The following is a 17,827-nucleotide window of genomic DNA, read 5'->3' as shown; positions in this document are numbered from 1 at the left end:
ATAAGACATATTTGGAAAGAAAAAAAAATTGTGGGATAATAAGTTATCGGGGAGTAAAGAAACTCACGTGGAAAGATGATAAGAAAAAATCTTTCCAGAATATCCGAATCAAAAAGATCCAGAATCCAGGAAAAGTTTTCATCCAAGATCTCATCATAAACGTACAAGAGAGACTAGCCCAAATGGAAAGGTTAACACAAGTCACGTTTTCTTCGGGGACCATACAAAAATAAAAGATTCCTCGACAAAGATAAATAAAACATGTGATCCAACCACTCCAATGGTGGAGCCACTCAACCACCACAAAAGGACGAACCACTAACTATTGGTTTGACGGACCACCTACAACAAGATTTTGTCGACCACAACTTGCAATAATGTGAAGAAATAATTCAAGTCTGAAGTCAGAATTTCAGATCTACCAAGACTTCTATATATATCAAGGTAAAAGGAAGATGAAGACATCATTCAACATCTTCATTTCTTTAAAATACAACTTGTAATATTTTCAAGTTTATGTATTTTTTAATTCCAGCTACAATAATTAGTTAAACAAGTTGTTTCTCCTCTACAGGAGGTTACTATGTAATAATATTTTGTATGTATGAATAAAATTATCAAGGAATTCGATTTCTCTTTATTTTCAAATTGAATCTATTTTCTACACACCCTGAGCTAGGAAACGATACAGAGTTATGCTACGATACAGAGTTATGCTAAATGCTGTTAAAGTGATCTACGCCAGGAACAATCTGTTGCGAATGTGTGGTTAAGCTGTGATGAGTGATCTGTAAAACTCGGTAGATACTATCCGACGACATTCCAGTCAAAGAGGTAAAATAATTAATTTATTTTATAGAAGAATGATGACAATTGAAAAAAAATTCAGATCGATGGTATATATGTTCGAAACTTTCCATAGCCCTATGCTTTTGGGTATACTTGATAGCTGTAACAACATCATATACTAAGATCTGAAAATTATAATAAATAAGAAAAAATTGTAATTAAAAAAGATATTTAAGTCTTTTAATAACATTAGAGATTAAAAACTAAAGAAGAAGGGGAGGTGGGGAGTGCAAAATAAATTAATTTTATCTAGGGACAAAAAATAAGTTTGTGTTTGAAATTTATCTCTAATTTTTCCTTGATTTAAATTGTTTTAACAAAATATGCAATTCAATGGAAAGTGTGGACCAAGACACTAGGGAGACCTGTAAGAAAGTCGCCGGCCTCAAGGTCAGGAGTCAGCAGGCAAGCATCTACGCTTCTTGAGGTAACCACTAATCTTTAATGGCTGGTTCCGCATTGAAACACTTCAAAATTTCGTCGTTAATATCTCTCTGCACGTTATCCACCTTCGTAGCTGCGATCCTGTTACGGACGCCAACTGAATGAGGCCAACATGATTGATAAAATTCCTGAATGAAACTGTCGATATAAATTCTTGGAAGTTTGAGGATTTGAATTGATCGTGTTTTTACCATTTTGATTGAGGAGATAACATGAGTCCAAGTGCACAAGTGTAAGGGATACCGAGGATAACTTACCCAAGTGCACGAGTATTAGGAATCCAGCAGATTGTTTCAAGACCTAAGGGATATTTTATCCCGCATAAACACTACCATTTTTGGTTGCAATAGAATGATTATAGTTGTAACAGATTGATCCTTTCTTTCTTCTCAAGAATATACAGTTGTATATATAGATTAACATTGATCCTTTTGTATTAGAGGAAGATGATACATCATCAATTAAATACATTTTCATCGATCGTTCTTTTCTTTAATTCATTTCTGTTAAATTAAAAATGGGTTTTATCTCCATGGTAAAAGAAAAAAGAGAAGAAAAGAAAAGTCACGACTTTGTGATTTTATCAAGTCGAGATGCGCTGGACCCGTGATATGGATTCTCCCACGAAATAGATTTCTTGCGTGTCTTTGTTTGACCTGGTTAAACTCTGGAAACCGTGTTACTGTAATGATTGTTATAGTTGGATATTAAGCGTTAAAGCCACCTACGATGTAAACCAGTAACCGAGAAGGAATTATGTTATGCCCTGAGCCCCGGGTTGCTGGGCCGTCCAAGGAAGACCATACACAATTGGCTCTGCTATGAAATATTTAACAAAAGTTACACAATACTCCTTTGCATACCGCTGTAATCCACACATGGGTTTGACATTCTAATACGTGACAGAATGTTACAATCATCATATGTTGGACATGGTATTCAGCCAGATCTTATGTATGTGGTCGGTTCTGATTCCATTTTGTTAGGGTGGGGACTGTGCAAGCGAGACTTCGTATACCAGGCCATGCAAGCAATTAAATTGTCTTTCTTACTTGTGTCACAAAATGACCAACTAAAGTTGCTAGAAGAATATATTGAATACACTTATAAACTCATTCATGATGCTACAATATTTCAAAGTTGGATTGGATACTACAAAGTACATTGATTTAAATCGATTGAATTAGACCTATGGAACCTACAAACTGCTATCCCATAGAGTGTGTTAGAAACTCATGATTGTTAAGAGTAAATTCTACTTGACGAATATCCACTATATTGGGTGAGAGTGCCAATAAAGAGTGAACTTTCAGATTGATTTCAGGTCCGAGAGATATCTTTGACATTTAATCATTTATGGTCTTTTTTCTGGCTAACATAACCTTAAATACTTCACACTGCAGAACTATTAAGAACACAGATCGGACCTTGAAACTTCTAGCCATACTCTACGCATATAACAACTACATGATAAATTTTCTTTTTGACCTGAAACCAAAAGTTGGCTCAGTTTGTCATTATATGCGCTCAAAGTGCCTGTTTTTACTTTACTTCTACAAAGTCGTGTGTATTCTATTATCTTGATGACCCTGCTTTAAATATTCTGCGCAGATTGCATGATCCTCTTGGGTTTAACATACAGTCACCCGATAATTGAAAGAGATATTTCGTAATGGCTAGAGGTTTGATATGGGCAACTGCAGAGGATTTGTCACGAAACCGAGGTAGGGTGCTGATGTTGTATCACCAACTATTGAGGAGCATCAATTCACCTGATTTGCCACTCAACTTAGCAGCAAGGCTAGCGAAAAAAGCCGAGGCTCGAGCCATTTTTCTACTACATTCTGAAGAACGATCCCTTCACAACATTGAAGATCTTATCGGATGTGCAGAGTACGCACTTAGTATCTTAAAAAAAGGTGAATTCCCCAAAATTATACAATAAATACTTATCTTACATTTCCACCTCTATATCTTGTATCGTGTTGGATAATCTTCTGCCTTAACTTTGTGAATAAGGATGTTTAATTAGGAGAATTCTTGTGCAGTCTATATTATTGAGTTTTATTAATCCGTTGAGTTGCCGTAGATTATATGCTGCGATCATCAAGACCGGATTTGTATAATTTTCTGCTTTCAGTCTCCATTCTCCCATTTCTTGAAGAAATTATTCAAGTAAGGCTTCACCATGGGTTTTGCATGGCTGATTGAAAGATTTTGCATTGACTCTGTTCTTTGGAATGATAATACTATACCACTATATTAAAATCTTCAACTAGATTTCAAAATTTTATCGAAGGGTATTGATACCCCATGGATGAGCCCATTATCCCTGGCCCATCCCTAGCCCAAGTGGAAGACAGCCCATCAAGGGCCCAGGTATTCTCTTATAAATACCAGGTTTGAGCGTATGATATTGAATTCACTATATTGTTTTCAGCAGCACCCTTAGCTGCTCTCCCTATATATCCTCAGTTACTGACTTGAGCGTCGGAGGGGCTACGCCAGGACACCCTCCTGGCCCCCTTTTAACGGTTTTTTCGTGATTTCAGGCTCAGGACAATTTCAAAACCCTGCGTCTGCACTAGTGACACTTGCTGAGAGCGGACCCTAAATTTCCCGTGAGTATCAGGTATTTTTTATATCGAAGTGAGAGGTCATCTCTTTATTTAGTATATTTTGAGGGTCTGCCCAAACCTTAATCTTTTTAACTCCATTGACGCAATCAGCCAAGGATTTTGTGAAAGTGCCAAATGTTTATGAATTAACCACCCTATTGTCTCTGGTGAGACCATTAATTCAATACCGTATGTTTGGAATGGGATATATTTATTTAAGATTGCAATGAATTAGTGAACCACGTGGACAAAAACCCCAATTTGATCTCTGATATTTAACAAAAGTCAAACTTCATCCTTTTTCTTTGGACATTCTAAAATTAATCCTTTTTCGAAAATTTTCTCAATTTGGCCCTTCAACTATAAATATCAAAAAAATACCCTAGAGAACTTTGGTTTAATTATTATTATAAAATAAAATTGTCGTGAAAATGGTATCAAAGCCTAGATTGTTATATCGGATATATAACATTATTATTATTAGATAACTTATCTTGTTGTGGAGGAGATTTTTCTCAAATTATGAGTCTGAACATACGTTCGAGATTTATTATTTTCAAGATTTATTTAATATTTTGAAATATTTAAAACAAGGAGATCTAACCTAAGTTAACGATCAGGAGCAACTAGAAACGGATAAGAAAATACTAAATTCCAAAAAATAGTCGCGGATTCCTCTAAACTCTAAAGAGATTTTAGAAAAATCCAGGTACAAAATTATGACAATCAACTATATTATGTGCCACAACAAATTGAAAATATCATGAAAAACAAGAAGAAATTCTTGAAGCACTATAGATGATGAGATCGATTAGGAGGATCATCGTTGAGCTACAATAGCTCGATTATTGAAATATTAGCCAACTGAAGAGAGATTTGCAACAGAAGACTTAGCCAACTGAAAGAGATTTGCAAAAACCTTCCAAAAATTATTATTCCACAAGATGAAGATGATCTGGTATTATATATAGATGTCACTGATCATTGGTGGACAATAGTTTTTACACAGGTCACATTAGAAGGAGAACAATCGTGCAGATATTGCCGTTGATTATTCCCAAATGCATATGTCATAAGATGACACATCAACAAAAAAGAATTCTAGAAGTAAAAAAAGTTTTTGAAAAATTTCCATTATTTTTACTTGCTAAGAAAGTTACCTTGTAAGTTGATAATACACGTGTTTAAGTTTTTTTGAAAAATAGAATTGAATTTAAACCCGAGAATGCTAGATTATTTAGACGACAAGCTTTATGTCAAAATTATATATTTGATATTGTTATTATTAAATCTCATAAAAATATTCATGCTGGTTTTCTGACAAGATATGGACAACAGTAATGTCGATGTCATCATGAAAATCAGAGGCATTTGTAGGAATACCTTGAAATGCTTCAAAACGAGTTCAAGAAGCTTGCCCTAAATGCAGAAATTGTTGGTAGGTTAAAACAAGTTGATAAGGTCATTGTCTCCGATCGTATTATACATTTTTTAACATGATTGTACTCACTTATGGTTTGTATTGTAAAAGCCTTGAGAAACCATTGACTTCTCGATAAGAGAGTTTTGGATTACAGGGCCCCTATACCTAGAGCATGGGATTAAAGTATCCTTAGTATAAGTGTTAAGTCGGGATCATCTTTAGATGAGTCAGTCCAAACAAAAATTGAGACTCCATATCTTTATCTCCAGTCATCAGGTCAACCCTTCACCTCGAAGATTGAAGATGGAGAGATAATGTTGGTACTAATGAGCTTTTAGTTTCTCCATTTCAGATATATTTGCATAACATAGAGAAACTAAAAACTAGAGCAAGAATTAACCCAGCTACAGGTCGGGTTGACACAATAGAAAAACATCCAAGGATGTGGATGAAACGCAGGGAAAAGTAGGTCAAGTTTTGATATGAATTTGAGGCCCTTGTCTCGGTCTATGCCACAACACCCAATTTCCCAGATATGTCTGCACTACAAAATGGATCTATGAATTTGTTCATGAAACATGAACGAATAATGACTGTTTGTCTAGATAAGATATTTTGGAACTATATTTCTTTAGTGGAGCACCAGAACTAGTTGTGAAATGCTCACACGAGACTTACTTTTCATCAAGTTCGGGAAGCTAATATGAATGTCCAGAAATTCATTAGAGATCCTGAAACGTCCTGCCCTTTTTATTGCTTTAAAAGTACTAGAAAATTTTTTTTTTTTTATAAACACTCAATTTTTCGGCCATGTACCTTTCTCACATGAAAATATTTTTATAAAATATTTTACCCTTTAAAATTAAACATTAACCAACTAGCATTTTAAAAACCAAGTGCAATAGTGATCAAATGAAATCGTCGCATATTTTACCAAACCTAGAAAGCAATAATTTGAAAGGTAAAGCCCATACTAAACCTCTCAAAAATCTCTTAAAAGCATAAATAAATAATATTAAAAATCTTTAACTTAAATCATAAAGCATAATGCGGAAAATGTAGCGCTGGTCCTCGGGTTGTGTGCGCCTTTAGTCCAGTCAAATCACTCATCAAGTCCTCCCTCAATACCACCTGCATCCATCACACCTAGTGAGTCTAAAGACTCAACATTCCATAATCTTTATAACGAGTAATACGTAATACAGTCAACATATAACGGTGAAAAATATATGTACTTAAAATATCGTTTTCATGAAGATGCATAAACATAAACATTTTTGTAAATATTTTCATGATGCATAAAACTTTAAACATAAACATTTTCGTAAAATACTTTTTCATGACATGCAATCATAAACCTTAACCTTTTCCCTTTTTCCTCAACATGACATGACATAAAACATTTTTCATGATCATAAACATTTTTCCTTTTCCTTTTCCTTTTCCTTTTCCTTTTTCCTTTTGTTGAATTCAGATCGTTAATTGTGACTTTCCTGATCATGCTCATGAGGGTCGATGGATCCATCTACATAAAACCACAGTACTGGGCGGCGGGGGACACCAGCAACACTCTCACCAGTCAACTGGGCCCTGGCCTATCATGATTCGAATAGAAATACGATCGTCGGGGCTCCCTCTGGGGCCTTTTCCCATAAATGGGCTCCCTCTGGGGCCTTTTCCCCTCACGATATTCACATTCTTCCGTTACCACAAAACCGTTACCACATATCCGTTACCACATATTCGCAATGATGGAAACACGATCGTCGGGCTCCCACTGGGACCATAACCCTCACGACGTCGCCAACATTAACGAATTAGTCACAATTATTTCACATCCTTCAACATTTTTCATTCACATCACTTTAGAAAAATCATGAATATCATTACATTTTTCATTTTTGAAACCAAGCATGCAACATGTATTTTAAATGTCTTCTTAAATCATAAAAATCTCTTAGACATTTAAAAATCATCATTTAATCATGAACAATTCATATACATTTAAAAATAATCATATTTTCATAAAATAGCATTTAGGGCACTGTCATGACCTTTACTAATTTCTAGGTGTAAAAAGACTGTTTTACCCCTGGACTCGACATTTTACGTTTTCGACTTTTTTCTTGATTTCATGACTCTAACATGTCCCAAATAATTATTTAAGCTTACGTGAAATTTTTCATAATTTTATTTGGCTTAAATGTTAGACTTTTTCAATTATCTTTTCTTAATTGTTTTAACGGTGTTTTAATCCCGAAAAATACCAAAATTTAATATAAAATTCCTAAATTCCAAAGTTAGTCTTTTTATATTATTTTAGCCCTTATGGACCACGACTCGACCCCCGTGAGTCGTTTTCCAATTTTCCTTTGTTTTAAAAACCCTATTTGACACCTAAATTTCACCCCCGAGCCAACTCTCGATTTTCACGAGTTACCCCCGAACTATGTCGAGCCAAAAGGTGCCCAACATAATAAATTAACTTACTGGACCCTAACTTTATCAAGGAAACCCTTCTAATGCCAAAAACGAGCCCTCTACTTCCTGAACAAAAGCTGGCCGAGAAACCTTGTTGGACAAGGTCTCTTGCACGCGCTGCCTAGCCCCTAACCACGAACCCAGCCACCAAACCAACCTGATTTTCACCCCCTAAGGACCCTAAGGACTAGACCTGACCCAGCCCAGACCCCCTGAACCGCGCGCCCAAGCTTGTGCGAAGCACAGAACCCTGCACGCGATCCCCTTGATTCTCGGGTGGGAGTCCTAGCTTGCTAGGACTCCTTACCCTGCCTTAGTGCGCGAGTCCTAGCGTGGCTAGGACTCCCTTCCTGACTCTCTCATGACCCTGGCTAGCCCCTGGAACGAGCCAACCAAGCCCTCCGTCCCTGCACAACAAAACCGAACCCCAAACTTGACAGCAACAACCGGTTCCTGCACGAGTTCTGGTTTCGTCTCTCTTTCTTGGTTTTAGTCGATTCATGTGTGGTGTGTGGGACTCCAAAACCCGTGTAATACTTACCTATCCATGCCTAGACATCATGGCAGCCCCTTAGTATAAAAAAAACGTGAGTCATGGCATCAAACAAATTGCATATAATCACAACTCCAATGCATGTACAAGATGGTCTCCTTTTTTTTCGAAAATTCTGAATATATACATGTATGACTTCAAGCTTTTCATGCACACATACTTTAAACAATAATATGATGTAATGGATGAGAAAAGGGAGATTAAGGTGTGCCTTTGCGTAGTATACGCTCGAATAATCGTTGACGACGAAGAACGGAGGGACGACTACGGTTTGCTCTTGATAGACCTTCGAAAACCCCTTCCTAATTGCAAGTGTGTGCTGCCGTGTGTGTGTGGGTGTGGGGAGGGAAGAGTTTTCAGAGTGAGGCGTGAGTTTTCTTTTGCAAAGTGTAGGGTTTTTGATACAATTAACACTTTAAATACTAATTCATTAACTAAGTAGGCTTTAGGCCTATTAAGCCACCAAATTCAAGCCCATTAGCTTTAATTAGGATTAATAAAATTTTATTCAAAGTTTTGATTAATTAAACATGTGAATTTATTAGTCGGGTTGCCAAAAAGTTTTTATTTTAGTTGAAGAACCAACACCGATAAAATTTACGTCCCGGCGTATAAAATCACCTCAAAAACCCTTTATTTTCATAAATACTAAAAAGCATCGACCATCTTTTAAATAATTAAAAATAATTATTTAATAAAAATATTTTACGTTTTCTTCAGTCCTCGGTCCCCGTTCCTCGATCGTCACTTGAATATCCTTTAAAAATATATTTTAATTCAACCATGTAGAAAAATATATTTTAAACATGCAATCATGCACAACATAATTAATTAATGCAATTAAAACATTTAATTAAAATACAAGAGAATTTAATAATTGCATGCATGTGGTTTACGTGGACCTTAAAATTTTCGGGGCGTTACAGATTCTCTAGTAAATGAAACACTCCTCGTTGTTTCTGAAGATGACATATCAGTGAAAGAGCATGGAGATTATGGGTTTGTTTCACAGAGATAAACAAAGTCATGTTTCTGTTTATGTGTTGTCAAATTAAAATTCAGTTAAATGATCTTTCATGTTAAATACAATGACATGAAAAACTACAAGATTTATAGAAGAAATGTTTGGAAATAAAATAAATCTTTATGTGAAATAGCAAGATGCCAGGAAGCAAAGAGACCCCCTAGAAATTCTGTAACATGACTCCAATTGGAAGATGTTAAAAAGATATATGTCCAGAATACCCAAACTAAAAAGAGTCATACTTTGATAAAGGTTTTCGGCCAATATATGACTGAAATCATATTGCAGAGACAAGTCCGAATGATGAAGGACCACACAAAACACTTTTTCCTTGGAGACCACTAAAAAGTAAAACATTTCCCAACAAACTTAAAGATGACGTGTGACTCTACCACTATCATCAGTGGAAGATAGGACTACTCAACCACTATCAAGAATGGGTGACAAAAGAAAAAAAAAAGGGGGGGTGGGGTCACTTCACAAGTAGCTGCCAAAAATATAACGCGCAACAATTGACAAGCAATAAAGTTATCAGTTGATTCTGAAGTCCGGATTTCAAATTCACCAAAGACATTTAGATATATCAAAATATAATAAAGTTAAAGGCATCAACTATTTTCTTCAATTTTCTTTCAAATAAATATTGTAATATTCTATTTCAGTTTATGTGTATTATATTTCCAGCTATATTTTGTGGTCAAACAAGTTATATCTTCCTCTACATGAGGTTACTAATGTAATAATATGTATATATGAATAAAATCATCAGGATTTTGCCCCTTTCATGTTATGCTTATTTCAAATTTAAACTATTAGAGGTAGGAAATGAAACAAGACTATGATAGGTGTTGTTTAAGGAATCTGTGACTAATGTGCTGTCATTGAGCCACCAAACTTAAATTTCTACTTTCTAAATAAAATAAGTGTAATGGTGAGTAGAGTGAAATCCACAGGAAACGAGAGATTTGTTTCTTTCGAGGAAAAACAAATTAAAAAGAAGATTTTTTTTATTATAAATAAATAAAATACTACGACTAATTTAGCATGCAAAAATAAATAAACCATCAAGAGGAATAACTATGAAATGTAAAATTTAATATTACCAAACTCTGATTTATGTGGTTTCTAATATTCAGTTATATCACTGGTCATCGGCTAATATATTATTTATTCACGTAGTTCCTTTATCAACCGCCATCTACGTCAGAGATCCCTACTGAAACCTTTTTTAAATATAAGAGTTCAGTATCTTCTCACAAATTAGTGAATTAGACAGGACTCCTTGGTACAGAATAACAAGTAGTGGGTCAATCTTCATAAATTTGATCGAGAATGTGAAATATTCTAAATAAAAATTGGGGACATAAAAAAGATGCAGGGTCGTTTGTCTGTTTGGCTGGTGAAGCATGGGATAATTCATAGATCTTTAGGCTTTGATTATCAAGGAATCGAGACTTTACAAATAAAGCCCGAGGATTGGCATTCCATTGTTGTCATTTTATATGTATATGGTTACAATTATCTACGCACAAATAATTAACCTTAGATTTATAGAAATAGCTGTTAAAATCTTTGTGTTTTCTAATTTAATTGACCAACACAACATCTAGTCAAATTTTATCAATAATCTACTGAGCACGATAGCATTCCATATTAATTAAAATAGAATTTTCTTTTTGTGAAAACTGTTAATCCTAAAATATAATAATCATACATTGGCAATTGATAGATCTAGTTTCGTTGATTTATTTAGATTAAATATGCTATGATAGCACAACACACATAATCAATTGCTAATTAATTACCAATCGTTCATAATAATTACGGATCACTGAATTCATGGATAACAGTTAAATTATATGTCGAATTAAATTGTCAGATTAATCAACATACAACTTTCATATAAATAAATCATAAACCAACAAATACTTGAACAAAACAAGAATATTATATTAAAGCGTAAAAACTTCATAGTGATAAAATTGAAATAATATAAATATCTTTGAATCAGAAATAAAACTTAGCCTAGAGTTGTTTGGAGAAAGAAAGAAAAATTCTCACGCCGTCTATTTTGTGTTTCACGTGTAGATGGTAGAATTCTGTCCAATTTTTTGTGTGTTTTTTCTTGCTTTTCACGTGTAGATGGTTAATTGGGTCCAAAGAAAATGCTTATTAACTAAAAGAAAATGTAATATTAAAAAGATATCAGAAAAGAATATAGAGTTTTTATGAAATAAAACTCTATCTAGATTTTATTTTTCTCAATAACAGATTATCTCTAAAAAAAAAAATTTATAAGTCAAACAGCCATAATTAGAACTCTAAAATCTGGCATAATCTTCACAAATTTCGAATTTCACTCCTTGAAATTCTTGCCAGATTCAGTTTCATAGGCAACAGAAGAGCAGTCACAAGGCGTGATCACGCCTTCTTCCTAGACTTCTTATGTTTTTGTCTTTTTTTCACAACTTTATCTTGACAACTTCAAATGTGATAAAAATCACATTTTTAGCTCACGTTCGCTCCAAGACCATAAAATTTACTCATACAATAAAATAACACAAAAACGTATCAATTAAACATGTCAGAAGTTAAAATAATGATAAATTTGATAACAAAAGTACAAACTATTACGATCTTATCAGTGACAGAACCATTGGTCGTTACTATGTGGTTAGGTTGTGAAGATAATTCTATAATTTTGGTCAAAAGATATGAGATTTAGGTTTTTTTTACGGAAGAATGACGAGTCAGAAAAAATGCAATGTAGAAAAAAGTAAATAAAAAAAAAATCAAGGGTAAAATGGGAATTTAGACTAAATTGAGTCAATGTCTAAACAAACGGATTATTTTGGGATAGTAAAGAAAGAAGACTGTATTAGGAATTGTCATTGAGGACCAAATATGAAATTATCCCATATATGTCGATGGATATAAAGTTGCTCGTAGATTAGTTAAGTTGTTGACTAAGTTCGGTGTATAATAATCTTCAATGAGTAATTGACCAACTACCAATAAATTGTATTGAAATGAATGAAAAAAAAAATCATTTAAGACGTGTGGTAGGTTTTTTTTTTGAACAAACTGTTGGTGAATGATGCTGGAAGTAGTTCTAAAATGACAATATTAGTTTGTTGGTTTAAAGTCGAAGAAACGATTGTATTCTTGTTTTTTAAGATGTTTATAAGACACGGCAATTATTATTGTGATAGAACAAATGTTTTTTAAAAGGTGCCGTCTGGGACCGTGTAGGAACCGTCAAGGTGTTGTCGGTTGCCTACCGCCTCGATTTTAGAAAGTGATACATCTCAGCATTGTTACATTAATCGGCTGCCTAGACGGTCTGGCGGAGGCTCAAAATCCGCTTAGGCGGTCATGCTTAGACATTTTTTTAAATATCGGATGAGAATGATGGATATGTCATTGATTTTGAGTTTGAATCCGATACAGAGGAATTTTATCAGAGAAATATGGAGATGAATAAGAAGAATTTGATATTTACTCTGAAAAAAACCAAATAGGGCTCTAAGTGGTGGGTGACCTACCTCTTACCACTTTTTAAAATACTGGTAGAACTATAGACCACAAAAATTCCCAAGTTTAGGTGTTCTTGAACTCTTTTTACAGATAAATGATGGAAAATGAAAGAAATTGTATGTAGAAATGCCATTCTGCACAACGGATTAATTGAATGCAACTGAAGAATTTCAGGGTCTTATTCATAGATATCAAGAGTTGTGATGTCAATTTGTGAAGGGATACAACTGTTTGCACACAAAAATAATAGCGTGGTGTGCATACGAGATATAAAATTGCGTCAAAATTGTAAAATCAGACTTCTAAAATCAAACGATGCGATCTTCGAATCGGTTGTTATTTCTAATTCTCTCAGTAAGCCACAAAAACTAAAAATTTGATTCAATAAAGTGAATTGAATTAGAAGAATAATTCATAAATAACAACCAAATTAATTTTGCTATCATGAATTGAAATAAAGGGGGTGTATTCAACCTTGGAAATTTAATTACTTTTATTGACTTTTGTAGAGTTTAAAAGTCTAGAGGTATTGAACATAGACTTTTATAAACTCTATAAAAGTTTTGTGGTATCCAAATTAGATTTTTCTAGAGTCATGAAAAGTATAGTGGTATTCAAACTTGACTTTTTAAAAATCTATAGGTATCCAATATTTCCATAGATTTACAATGATTCTAATATAATTCTCTATGTACAAACCTTAAAACTCTAGGTACAACTATAAAAACTCAAAAATTGTCTTCTACCCACCCTAGAGATTTTGGTAGACTTTTAATAGAATAAAAAGACGGCATTTTCTCATTCTCACCCATATATCTCTCTTTCTCACTCAAAAGACGGTGTTTTCTCCTCTCTAAAGACAAATCGAGGGTTTCTCCAAATTTCAAAGGTATGAATCTTTTCTTGAATCGTTATTGATTTGATAAAAAAATATATTATGATTTCTATATATTCAAATCATGGTGAGTTGATGGATTTTCCACGATTCTGAGAGAAAAAAAGATGGCGCCATTTGAAAGAACACTTGAGAAGCTTTCTGGTCGTTGGTATATGTTATGGCAATTCATATATTACAGTTCTTTTCATAAAATACTTACATACATCTAATCTAGGGGTGTTCAACTAATGTTTTGTTAGTTTTAGATACAAATTCAAACCAATTATATTGCTAGATAAATTAAAATTAAGCTACCATTTTTAATTCAATAATTTTAATAATATTTCAACAATTTCATAAGGAAAAGAATAGCTTTCGTCAAAATTAGTTATAATTGAGAAAGTAGTACAATTATTTTGAATAGCAGTTGAAATAATATATTTATTTGCCAAATACAGTGTGCTTAGCGCAAAGCGACAGTGTAAAGATTTCATATTTTCATCTTATAGGTTAGGATCACCAAAAGGACAAATAAGTAAAATTACCTTGGGAAAAAAGAAAAGAAAAAAAAAGAAATCTATTTTTACTATAAATAGACCAGAAGTTCAGAGGTTCCACCAACTACAAAAAAACGAGATAGGACTGAGTTTGAAGCAAAATCAAGCACATTCAAGAATACAGACCCAAATTATATATGTGAAATATCTCACACTCTTGAGAAGGTAGTTTCTAAGATAGAATTAATAGGGAGTGCAGGTGATACTTGTTGGGAAGCTATCAAAGAGGTCCCAAATTTGGATAATCGTACTCGATACAAAGTGCTTGATTTACTTAACACCAGATCAAAGAAGATGGATTTCTTGAAAATGACAATTGAAGAGCGTTCGGGATGGATATACTATAAATTAAATGAATGAGTATTTTTAGGGACATGATCAATAATGAGTTATATTGTGATTTAATTTCTGGACATATTCATTTTATTTGTTTTCTGATTGTGGATTATTGGATTATTTATATAAATTTTGAGTTTTACATGGAATGATGTTCAATAAATTCATAGATTTATTTTATTCTAATTCCTTGTCTGATATCAGGTGGTTCATTAAAATGTCATATATCAACGTACATGATGTAGAAGATCAAATGGAAGAAGAGGAATTCGAAGAAAAATTACATGAAACTTTTAGGTATTTGTTGAGGGAAATTCTTGGGATTCTCTATGTGCTAACTAATCATATAACTACCATGAATGACGAACGTGTCCATCGTCCCTTAAATAGACGACCAATAACTTCAAGTTGATACGATTATATCCATAAAATATTAAAAGAGGATCCAACAAACTTTCGAGAAATTTATAGAATGTACCCTGATGTATTTTTAAAATTGTGCAACATCCTTAGAGAAAAAACACCATTGCAAGATACAAGATATATTTGTATTGAAGAAATGCTTGCCATGTTTTTACTTGTTGTTGGTCAAAATACTCGATATTGCTTGATTCGTAAATATTCGGTCGATCACAATACAATACTAGCCAAAACTTCAACAAAGTGTTGAGAGCATTGAATAGAATTGCAGCAGATATGATGGTCAAACCTGGATCTGGAGTTCCAGAAAAAATAAGAGAGAGTACAAGATTTTATCCTTATTTTAAAGTAAGTGATTAAATTCTTTTTAGTTGTTATTATTATAAGTACCACAATTTTTATTATGTTTTTCTTATTGTAGGATTGCACTGGGGCTATTGATGTCACTCATATTCCAGCAATAGTGTTTGGGCATGATACTAACAGTTATCGTAATCGTCACGGGACAATTTTTCAAAATGTTTTAGCAGCTAGTAACTTTGATTTAGAATTTATTTATGTGTTCAGTGGGTGGGAGGGATCTGCCCATGATTCAAACATATTGGCAGATGCTTTATCAAGAAATAACGGGCTTAAAGTGCCACAAGGTATGTTTTTTGTTCTATATGTTATACATCTAAAATTTTTGTAATTTTTCAAGATTATATATGTTATTCATTAGTTACTTGATTCTACAAATAATGTTCGATAGGTAAATTTTTTTAGTGGATTGTGGATATGCAAATAGACGTCAATTCTTGGCTCCTTTTAGAGGTGTTCGTTATCATCTCCAAGAATTCACTGGCCAAGGTCGTCACCCTGAAGATGCAAAAGAGTTGTTCAATCTTCGTCATGCCTCTTTGAGAAACGTCATTGAAAGGATATTCGGTATATTTAAATCGCGGTTCAAAATATTCAAAATTGCTCCTCCATTTCCATATACAACACAAGCGGAGCTTGTATTGGCTTGTGCCGGATTGCACAATTTTCTTCGAAAGGAGTGTCGGTCTGATGAATTTCCAGTTGAACCAGAGAATGAAGTTCCACAACCTTCATCAGAACAAATTTACGAGGATAACAACTTTGATCAAATATTTGGCACTGAAGAACAACAACGAGCAAATGCAAATGCATGGAGAGATACAATAGCAAACAGAATGTGGAGTGACGTTGATCATATTCACAATAACGAACTTTAGTTTTTTTTCCATAAAAAACTGCTTATAATTTATCAAATTTCATAATGTTTTAATTAGCTATTTATCTATATTGATTAAATTTATTTATATATGCTTATAAAATAAAATTTTATTGATTAATTATTTATGCATGTTGAATAGACACGGTGATTGAAATTTTAATTTTGTTAAATTGAATTGTGATTTTTTTCATATATTAAATATATTTACTTTTTAAATAAGTAAATTTATTTCAAAGTGAAGATGTTATTTATGTTAAATAATTACTAGTTCGAAGAAATAATATATATTGAAATTTTGATTTTGTTAAATTGAATTGTAATTTTTTTTCAAAAAGTCTACAAAAGTCTACAAATATCTATCAAAATCTTGCAAAAAGTCTACAAAAGTCTATGAAATTTTGTTTATAAATCTGTGAGATTCTACAAAAGTCAATAAAAATCTATCAAATCTATGGAAATCTATCATTTAAAAAAAATCATTGAAAGTCATTAAATCTCTACATTGAATACACCCCATAAACATTTTTATAAGGAAAAAAATAGGTTTAAAACAAGAAGGAAATAGTGGAAAATCTATCCGATATATGCGAAATAGTTAAGCTAAATTCGAATGATTTGGAGAAAGCTTTTTATGCTTGAGTTGTTGATGACGATGAGTTGTGTCCCCTCCTCTAATGTTTCATCTTCGCTTTTGTTCAAATTCTTCCAAGCGATTCACCATAATTTCCACGATTATCGTAACTTCGACATATTGTAACTATGTCCAGTTTCTCATAAGTCTAAAATTCCTCTAATTTGTGGGCTTTAGTTTGTTAGGTTTGCCGGAATTCGGGTTCCACTACAACTTTTTCGACCCAAATGAATATGATATGTTTGATGGTAATTTTTGTTGGTCCCACGTGCAGAATTTGAAATAATAAAACCCGAAAATAAAGAATAAACTGGACACCGAGATTTACGTTGAAAACCCCTAAAAATTATTAGGGTAAAAACCACGGGCAAGATGAAAAGAATTTCACTATAATATTTTGTGGTGTACAACTCACTCACTGTGTTTCCAAAGAGAACACACACTCTCTTAATACAGGAGAACAAAATACCTCACAAATATTATAGAACTAAGCATTCAAATGCTTATAAGATGAGAGAAAACTCGAAGAAGAGATGATTTCAGAATGAAGGGGGGAAGCTCTATTTATAGAGCCTCTGTCAGTGTGAAGACGCGTATAAAACACGTCTTCTGAAATTTCCTCGAAATTTCTCCAACCACGTTTTCAGTTTTAATTTTCTTTAAGTGGTCCCACCTTCTTAGAAAACTGTTGCCAACATTTCTCCCACTTGGAGATTTGATTGAGAATCAAACACATCTCCACACATCCTTTCAATCTTGCCATTTCCACGTTTCCGCTAGGCCACTTGAGGATCTATACCACTCAAACTTATCAGTGTTCACTGGCTTGGTCAGAAA

General features: G+C 33.4%; 2 protein-coding genes across 2 annotated transcripts; both read left to right on the top strand.

Annotated features, from left to right (window-relative positions):
• Positions 1 to 1,132: 1,132 nt before the first annotated feature.
• LOC142506178 (uncharacterized) lies at positions 1,133 to 3,403 on the top strand. Its single transcript, XM_075619348.1, has 2 exons — positions 1,133 to 1,276; positions 2,905 to 3,403. Exon 2 carries the CDS (start codon positions 2,966 to 2,968, stop codon positions 3,236 to 3,238), a length of 273 nt encoding a protein of 90 aa, XP_075475463.1. The 5' UTR covers positions 1,133 to 1,276; positions 2,905 to 2,965; the 3' UTR covers positions 3,239 to 3,403.
• On the top strand, positions 3,374 to 16,299 carry LOC142506177 (uncharacterized). The gene is made up of 5 exons (XM_075619347.1): positions 3,374 to 3,468; positions 3,573 to 3,925; positions 14,904 to 15,467; positions 15,541 to 15,766; positions 15,871 to 16,299. The coding sequence occupies exons 3-5, from the start codon at positions 15,396 to 15,398 to the stop codon at positions 15,882 to 15,884; spliced, it is 312 nt and encodes a 103-aa protein (XP_075475462.1). The 5' UTR covers positions 3,374 to 3,468; positions 3,573 to 3,925; positions 14,904 to 15,395; the 3' UTR covers positions 15,885 to 16,299.
• The last annotated feature ends 1,528 nt before the right edge of the window (positions 16,300 to 17,827 follow it).

Source organism: Primulina tabacum, chromosome 10 (assembly GCF_025594145.1).
Source record: "Primulina tabacum isolate GXHZ01 chromosome 10, ASM2559414v2, whole genome shotgun sequence".
Taxonomy (NCBI): domain Eukaryota; kingdom Viridiplantae; phylum Streptophyta; class Magnoliopsida; order Lamiales; family Gesneriaceae; genus Primulina; species Primulina tabacum.
Note: the sequence above shows the minus strand (reverse complement) of the source record. Positions and strands in the feature narration are given on the sequence as shown.